Genomic DNA, 9,347 nt, shown 5'->3' on the forward strand with positions numbered 1-9,347 from the left:
AACTGCAGCAGAGATGTCAGAGACACAAATGTATGAACTTTCACAGTTCAATGGGCATTTCTGCACTAGGAAAGAAAGAAAATGAACTGGGATCCTGCAGATGCTCTGGATGAAGTCTCTGGAAGAGATCTAGTGAGGGACCATCTGAGCTGCATCTGGACCTAACTGTTCCAGCAATTTTTACTTTTAAGAATTTGAAAAATTGTCAGTTTCAGAAAGGAAAAGGACATTGTATAATGTTGTGTACAAAATTTTCCCTATCAAGTTATAGTAAAGAGACTACATTGTTTCATTAAGTCTCGAGCCAGAGCAAGTTTCTTAGAACACGAGACAAATCCCATCAAGAGGCCTCTGCCTGAAAACTTTACTGCAGGGAGTATTTGTCTTAAGATGTGACAAGTAACAAAAAAAGCTCCACAGGAAAAAAAAAATTATTTCTCCCTAACATACTGTTCCTGAGTCTGCAATGATTTTTGAAATTTATTTCTTCCAAATTATAAAACATTAAATTAAAAAAATATGTAAAAAGCCAAATGTCACACACCCCATGGTCTTCCTAGGAATTCAGAATCAGCTGGTAGCCTTCACTTCTCATACCTCCTTACTAAAAAAGCACTAGGGAATTGCTGACAGGGTTCAGCATTGTGCAGAATATTAAATATCTTTTTTGCAATACCCTGGTGACTCTTGAGTCTGTCTCTTACAGCACCATATGTACAGCTGTGTTGGAAAGAGGAAGCTATTAAATATATTAAAAAGTAGAAATATTACCAATAGACACTTCATCAAATAACTGGATCTCATTCATCCCCAAACAAAGCAAGAAATGTTAAGGTTACATCAACATAAGAAAATAACTCTGGATTTAATAACAGCACAAGCCTGTTGAACATATTTGAAAGTAAAAACATTGCTTAATAAAACAGATTAGTATTTCTGAAACAATGAATATAGCTTTCGACCATCAGAATGCTTCGGTAACAAAGACATTGGACTTGGTTTTGAAAGGTGCTGGGTGTCTCAGTTCCCACACCACACTCACAGTTAGAAGGTCTTCAGGTCCAAATATATTACCCTTAGTTTACTGCCAACACAGGAATAGGAATATTTTCTATCAAAAAGGATTTAATAAAGAGGGGGGGAAAAGAGCATTTTGTTTGAGATTGCATTCGTAAATCTATCCTTGAAAGTTTGCCTTCATCCCACACACACATACAAATATTGCATCCACATCCCAATGAGTGCTTCAAGGAGACAGCCACGACCCACCCGCGTGGCATGAGGGCACACAACCACAAAAACTTCTCAAAAACATCTAAACTTAAGAATTAAGTTACTTTTCTTTTTGAAAGTGAGTTTTAGAAAGGATATTTTTGAGGTTTCTTTAGGTAAAGACACCAAGGGCAAAACTGGACTTTCAGTGGCTCCTTCCTTGTAAGAATTTAAATCAGCATTACACGAGAATGCGCTGCCAAAAATCCCACTTGCCGCCCAGCCGCACTTTTACACTTACATAAGACTTTTACAAGTACGGCTGTTTGGCCCTAGAAGCCTAACACCCATCAACTTTTAATAAGATTTGCAATCTTAAATGCTCAAGTAACTTCTGAAGAAAGGACTCAGGCTGTTTGTAAAGCTTCCCCCATAGGCCCCCATCTCGTGCAGCAGAGCTCGCAGGCAGCGCGCGGCGTTCCCGGTGATTTCAGCGCTGCTCTGGAGGCACTGCTCCACAGCTACATAGCAGGAGTTCCTCTCTCCCACTTCAGAGAAAGAAATGATAAAATAAAGAACACCTATGGAGCCCTGCTAAGCATAACTTCCTATAAAAATACTGCGGATCTGAATGTTTGTTTAACTACCACAAGGACTGTGTTACTTACCCCACTTAAAAATTTCTGGAATAATTTTGCAAGGCTGACTCTAGTACTATTTTTGCTAAACCTGGTGCAGGAGCCTATGTTTCTTCTTCTAGGGAAAAGAAGTTTTGTTACTCACGGTAATAATGGAAAAATTTACATATTTTACTCCAGCTTCTACCACATATTCCTGTCTAGATTTACAGTCTTTACTTTTTGTAGGGTTCCTCCCTCATTCATTCACCTTGTTTTTCACCTTGTTGCTAGGTGTTGCAACTATGGCAGTTGACTACTGACTTGCAAGATAATTACAACTAATGAGTCAAGAATTTTTAAGATACATGTCTAAAGAGCAGTAAAACTTCTTGAAGCAAGTGTTAACAGAAATTAAGACCCTAAGGCTACAGGCATCACCATGCATTGCATCAAGATAACTGGTTTGTCCATAAAAAGGTTAGCAATTAAAAAGTGTAATACTCCAGGCAGTGAACCCAAAGAGATTCAGCACAGACTTCTTCTTTCCTGTCATATGGTTTGTGAACATACTGTCTTGCAAAAAATTCAGTTTACAAAAACAAACACCAGGGCAAAGAGACTTGGACTTGTCTTTGGTGCTCTTCAACCACAGCCATGCATTTAAGTATGACCAGGTTTTGAGGTGGTTTCAGCAGAAACAGTTGTCTGACCAAGAAGCCCTGCCTGGTGTTAACTGTATGAATTTCCATCTTCAACTGCCAATGCTGCTGGAGTTCCAACCCCAGCACAGTCACAGACAGACAAGAACACCAGTCTTTAGTGGCTTGGATGCAAAGTCCAGCACCTCACCACAGACCCACCATCACTATGGATACCAAACTTTAATTTCAGCAGCTGAGATTTGGGCACAGGAGCCTTTGTACTCTTCTGAAGAGACACCAGAGGAGGAAAGGCACCTGGAGCAGGAACTTCTTAACCACTGCAGCCAGATCTGTCAGCATTCATGTCACTGCCAACACAGACCTCACTTGGAGGTCTCCAAGCTGTTCTGATTTGATTTCTGCGGGACAAGCATATCTACACCAACCAAAGCATGGAGTCAAAGGCATGCCTGTGGTACTCTCATACCTACAGTCTGAGTTACACACACACATGGAGAATTAATTACGCTGGTAACAAACTCCTTTGTGCAACCATGTCCTGTCTAGGAAGTATAACAACTTTACTCATTTAGTAGAAAACCTCAGAGAATTAGATAAGTACAGTTCAAATTAATAAACTGCTACGATGCCTTTTTTTTTTTAATTCCCTTTTTTGCATTCCAGCGCCTGAACTTCCTGGCCAACGTTATTTTATTTGACAAAGGCTTATGTAGGTAGTGATGGAAGCTACCACAAGAGCTGAAATTTGTCTTCTGTCCTCTCAGCTGAGGCCTGCTGTACAGTGCAGCCTGTGAGACTAAGATTAATCAGGACCAGCAAAGCACTGTGCTGTTGTGGTAAGCCTTCATTAAGTCACAGTTCATTGACCACTAAAACATAAATATAAAATATTTAAAGACACGTGGTTGAAGCAACTGAAGGAAAACAATTTTAAAGAGAGCCACACCAGGTTTCAGGGCATCTCAGTCTCACGCATGGCTCAAACTGAGGTAGGACATGAATGGGGGTATGGCCCTGTGCAGAACAAAGAAAAATGCTTAGATAAACAGTCTGTAATGAGTTCATGTTACACACAAGAGTTTGTCAGAAAAGTTAATGTTACTGACAGTCCTTCCCTGCGCACAGTAAGCACTTTGATTACAGTAAACTTCTCTGGAAGAGGTCAGGCCACAATGACATAACTGTATAGGTTAAGAGATTTGAACACAGAATCAATGACAGAAATGTACTAATTTCATTCCAAAGTACTTACGTTCATAGTAACACTACTATTTCCCACCCTCTCCAAGTGCAACTGTCCAAGGAAAACAAATTATAATGAAAAAAAACCAACCATCACTTACTCTGTTTTCCGCCTTTGCTTGTCTTCAAATATATCATTGAGACTTATGGCTACCTGTCCCAAAAACCTGTCCAGCCCCACCAGCGACCTGTGCATGACAATCAGGTACAGGATGTATTTTTCTGGATTCTCCTGCATGAGTAGTCCAGGGAGCTCGAAGGAGGCCTCTTCCTTCCAGATGGGATCCAGCGTCTTCTCAGCCACCGAGGTGGAGTACTTCTCCTTGCCCAGCTGGATGATGGTGTAGGCATCGTTGCTGCCATTTTTACCTTTTGACTTCAGACCTTTGGCTTGAAGGACCGTAACTTGCACGTGAGTTGGGAACCACTTTTGGGCTTGCTCCGCCAACATCATCTTTGAAGATCGCAGCAGCAGCAATAATAATAACAAACGCAAAGTCTGTCAGTCCTCGAGGGACTGCGTAAGGGCACTTACGGCGGAGACACCTGTCAGGGGCTCGGCTGGTCCTTCCTCTAGCGCTGCTGGCCGCGGGTGGCCCTCACCAGCCCGCGGGTCCCCCCCTTGCCCGGCAGCCCCACCTGCGGCTCCATGGCCGGGGGCTGCAGGTCCCGCCGCAGCCCCGGCCCCGCCGCCCTCCCGCGCCCGGCCTGGCCCTGCCCGCCGCTGCCGCCGGCCCGGCCCCGCGCCGCCCCCAGGGCATCCCCGGGCAGGGCCGCTCCGCCGCGGGGCCCCGCAGGCCGGCGGCGGCCTCCCCTGCCCGTCGCGGCTCGGTGCCGGCGGCGGTTCGGTGCCGGCGGGGGCCTCGGTGCCGGGCTGCCCTCCCTGCCTCCGTCAGTCCGCCCGTCCCCGCCGCGGCCGCCTCAGCCTCTCGCCGCGCTGCCCCCCGCCGCCGCCCGGCCTGACGGGCCGGCTCCGCCGCTTCCGCCTTCCCCATGCTGCGGGCGGCGGCGGGCAGAGGGCAGAGGGCAGGGTTCGCCCCCTCCCTCTCCTCCCTTCGCCGCCGTTCCCCGGCCGCCCGGGCAGCGCTGCCCAGCGCCCCGAGCGCCCCCGCTGCCCGCGGGCAGGGCCGGAGAGGCCGCGGCTCCCCCGGGCGTGACGGAGCGCTGGGCTCCCGGGGCCCCCTCCCGGCTGAGAGCCCCGGCCCGTTAATTAATTCTTCGCTATTTTTGTATCTGGAGCGGGCAGAAAGCTCTGCAGGAGCTGTGGAGAGGAGGGTACTTGGCTAAAGGCGTCTATTGTTTTTTTAATTCAATATTAGGGGCTCGGGGGTGGCCACGGAGCCAGCCGGGAGTGGTGCTGCTCTGGAACCCATCCTACTGCCAAGCGCTTCGGGAACATCTTTATTTTTCAGGCCCATCCACCCGCCCTGGAAAATCTGTTGGATTTAAATGAGAGAGTGAATATTACAAAATATAAAAATATTAATAAAAATATTATACAAGATATTTTGAGGACACATAATTTTGCTTCTGGTACACCTGGAGACTGCACGTGTTTACATGTGCACCTGTAAGTGGAGTCAGGGGTATTAACGTCGTTTCTACCAAAAAAAAAATAAAATTAGAGTTGCAAGTTGTATCCCATCCCTGCAAACCATAAAAAGCAGGGAAGCCAGCAGCCGGGTCAGATAATACTTCACCCACCACCCTTTATTCATGAGTCCCCGGTCCATGGCTCACAAGTTACTGAGCAAAGAAACCTTGGGAGACATTCCCATACAGCTGAGACCTACAGGAAATTAAAAACTTAAAGCTCAAGGCCATTAGGGAGAGTAAAGTATGATGCTACCCAAAATACCTAATGCCAAGCAAGTTATTGTCCAGGGTCCCAAAAAGGGGGGATCACCAGTGTACACACAGCCTGAACCCAGCTCATGTCATCTCTGTACACAATTTTAATAAATACTTCATTGATGCTCAGTTTTTGGCTGGCAATGATAGCTGTCTGCATGCTGTGATAGTTAGCGCTGGCACTTCTTTCCTCTGCCACATTGTATCTGATTTTTCTTGATAGGAAAATAGATGGTCCAGCTGGAAATGGTAACTTCAATACATGTCCTGGCATCCTATTTAGGCAAAGAAGTGTAAATGGATCATTTAGGATAGTAGTTTCTGAAAGCATTACATATGCTATGGTTGTTTGCCTTGCTTTGTGATGCTGAGATACTAATGGTCAATTAAGTCTGCAGGTCAACTCTTTGAGATAAATCACCATCCCCTCACCTGAAAACCCCTTCCCCTACTCTGCAGCTGTCATTCTTCCACATCCTCAGGTATCTTTCCCAAATATTCCACAGTGAAGCTCCCAGGAGGAGCTGCTGTGCTTGGGGAGAGTCGCTGTATTTCGGGCGGGAAGAGCCAGAAGGGATTATGGTGCCAGTGCTCTGCAGGAGATTTAGGCCATGGGGGAAAGCCACGGGGTTCTTCTTGGAAACCAGAGAGACTCATGTACATCAGAATATTTCTGAAATTAATTTTACCACATACAAATTCTCTTTTAGTAGAATAATCTTCATTGCACTAAATAGAAACCAAGCATGATGAACTCATCAAATCAAAACAAGAAATGAATTTTAGGTAGGCAGAATGTATTTATTTAATAGAAATTTAAGTCAAACATCATGTCCTGCATGCTGCGTCTTAGGAAAACTTTAGTGAGTTTTTACAAGAGGCAAATTTTGTGCTTTTTCCTTGCCTTTTATTGGTATTTTCTAATTTCTTGTTATTGTCTCTTTCTAAGCAGGAGCTGACTGGAATACATGTGCACACAGCTGAACAGGGGAAGGTGGAAGAACTTTTGTACTGCTGCAGACCATATATCAATGCAATACCCAATCTGCCTTTCCTGCTTTCAAAAATAAACAGATTATTAGTCCTCTACTCCTTATGTGCAATCTGGCATGTGAGAAGAGGAGTGTGAACCTTTCCCCTTTCTCATGTTTCTCCTCTCTGCTCAGCTGGTGGAGCAGGCACTGGGGAGATGCCCCCTCAACTCCTCCACCCCTGTGCTTGAAGAGAATTCTGCTCAAAGGTACACCAGATATATTTTATTCCCTCTTACACCCCTCTAGGGTCAAGCTGAAAGCTGGCCTTTTGATTTTGTCCTCTTTGGAATAGGGTAATTGTCATCTTCTGGAATGTAGCGTGGGATATAAATGACAAAATATCTCAGAGAAATGATATCTCCAGCAACACAGTGTCCCCTGGCACTATGTTAGAGCATTAATCCAGAAATGACTCAGATTTTCATTCACTGAGCCACCAGGACTGCTCAGTGCCTGTATGCACTGTAGGTTTTGCTCATCACTGTCCATGATTTAGTGAATATTACATTAGAAAATCCATTTTATTTTCTGTGCACCATTTTGGTTACAGGACTGTACCATTCCTTCAGTGCACCATAGATATCCACTGTTGTTCTGTAATAATAATCTTTTAAACTCACTGTCACTGCTGTATCATGTTTTCTGTCCAAATCCACTCACTCTGAGGATGTCTCATCATGAATTTTCTAGTCCTTAGTTTCTTTTAGAGGATTTTGAAGTCAAAATATTATATTTGAAGCTTGCAGTCGAATGTAGCTCCTTTGTATACTACACTGTGGTAAAGGGGATTTCTCCCTGTGGATGGTAGGTGGCTGCTGTAGTGTTCTGTGCCCTGCCCCTTTTCCCTGTTCTGCCACCCTCCATGTAGCGTTGGAGAAAGCTGAGAAAAGCAAGCCCAGAATTCTTGCTGATGAAGAAAAAGCCATCAAAGCTGGAATATGTGGCCTCAGAAAATTGTTTCTGCATTTCTAATTTGCAATAACTGTCCCATGTTCCTGGCGGCTGCTCCAACACCCCATCTCCTTGTAGACAGTGATGAGAGTGAGTTTAAAAATCAATTGTTAATCACAGAACAGCAGTGGACATCCATGGTATATTTAATACAGACCCCTAAAGCTCATGTGTGCCATCTATCTCTATTACATGTTCTTCCAGTCATTTCTGACCCAGGACATCAACACTGTTGTTTTTTGGTTTTTTGTTTCTTGTTTTTTTTTTTTTAAGAGGAAATTCCAAGAAGTATAGTGGATTTTTTTTTCATTTCAGTAATTTGTAATTCCCTCTCATTTCTCCTTCTTGAGCCTACAGTACATCTGATTAAACATGAGCCCTGATATTCTGGCTGCCCTTTCAAAAGAAAATGCAAGAAAATCTTTTTGCCTGTGCCACTGAGACAATTTCACATTCTGCTTCTCATTTCCATTTGTGTACTTGCTAAAGAGGATCAGAGCAGTCGTTTTTGCGCTGGTAAACTGTAGCAGGTAATTTGATTTCTGTTTATGAAGTAGGAAACATTTTGTTGTTTTTCTTATGAAAATGCTATCTCCTCTTTGAAATTATTTGCTGAATAATTCTTAGTTGGCAGATTGCAGGCGTTGTGTTTGCTTTGAACATTTCATTGCTGTGAGGAACAGGCTGGTTTTCTCTTGACATGTGACAAGCTTCTGCTTCCTGCCTTGCTGAATAACTTTCAGTAGCTGTTGCAACTGTCCAGAATGTTTTCTGGAAAGACTGTACAATTTTTGAGACTGAACATTGTTGCCTGTTAGCTTTATCATAGCTGTCGTTATTTTTTCAATTAGTGACTTCTTCAGGAATTCTCTAGAATTAATTGACTGCAGAAATCAAATAGCTGGGCTCAAACTGCTGTGAATTGAAAAGTTTTTCTCAAGCTACTGGTTTTGTCTGCTCTCTTGGTTTCAGAAGAATTAATTATGCTGGAAGCATTTCGATGTAATTATTAAAACTAGAAGAGTATTAATGAATTTTCTATTCTGATCCAAAATTTTGCAACCCAAAATGTTCAAGGTTTGCTGAGGCTGGGTCAGTTAGGCTACTGTCCTGCTCTGAGTGCTCCATTTTACCTTTCACATTCACTCTTGTGGAACATCTCAGAAGGAGGAGACCTTTGGCCTCAACACTAGGGCTGAATTTTCTCTGGTAGCTTTTGAAATCCTTACAGAAACCTCAGTGGTCCTGAGCTCTCAGGTGCTGCCACTGTCATTTCTTCTGTGCTGTTCTCTCCAGCCGTCTGTGGGTTTATCTGCTTGGGATGCAGTTTGTGTCTGCCCTGCCTCACTCTTCACCTCTCTTTCTTGCATTAATGCAAGGAATGGGATGATACAAGAACCAGCAAAGGAAATGTGTCTTTGAAAAGGGGAGTGGGGGCTTGAAATCAGGCAAATGCCACAGAATTGTCCATTGTTCTGATAGAAATCCAGTACTTTCCACCGGAAATCTGGAGGCACGGATATGGAAGTCCTGTGTGCAATATCAGACTTCAAATAAATGCCAGGTACCACTAAGAGTGTTGGAAGCATCATATTTTTTGTTCATTTTTAGCTGAACATATTTCACAGCCTTTCAACACTCTCATCCATTGTGAAGTTCAAAGAGGCTTAAATGCTGTAAAGCAGTCATCAAATACTATAATTAAACTTGCCAGTCACCCAGGTTTGACCCAAACTGCCTGTGTCTCAAGATGTTAGTCAGCTGTCTGGGTTAGA

At 44.0% G+C, this 9,347-nt stretch overlaps 1 protein-coding gene across 1 annotated transcript in view; it reads right to left on the minus strand.

Moving 5' to 3' along the window:
- Positions 1-4,426, minus strand: part of RAB11FIP2 (RAB11 family interacting protein 2) — a 32,690-nt gene extending 28,264 nt beyond the window's left edge. The window contains exon 1 of the mRNA XM_030951185.1: positions 3,838-4,426. Within this exon, the coding sequence (XP_030807045.1) occupies positions 3,838-4,190 (353 nt within the window). The 5' untranslated portion in view covers positions 4,191-4,426. The remainder of the gene's footprint in view (positions 1-3,837) is intronic.
- Positions 4,427-9,347: the final 4,921 nt, after the last annotated feature.

Source organism: Camarhynchus parvulus, chromosome 6, assembly GCF_901933205.1.
Source record: "Camarhynchus parvulus chromosome 6, STF_HiC, whole genome shotgun sequence".
NCBI classification, from domain to species: Eukaryota; Metazoa; Chordata; class Aves; order Passeriformes; family Thraupidae; genus Camarhynchus; species Camarhynchus parvulus.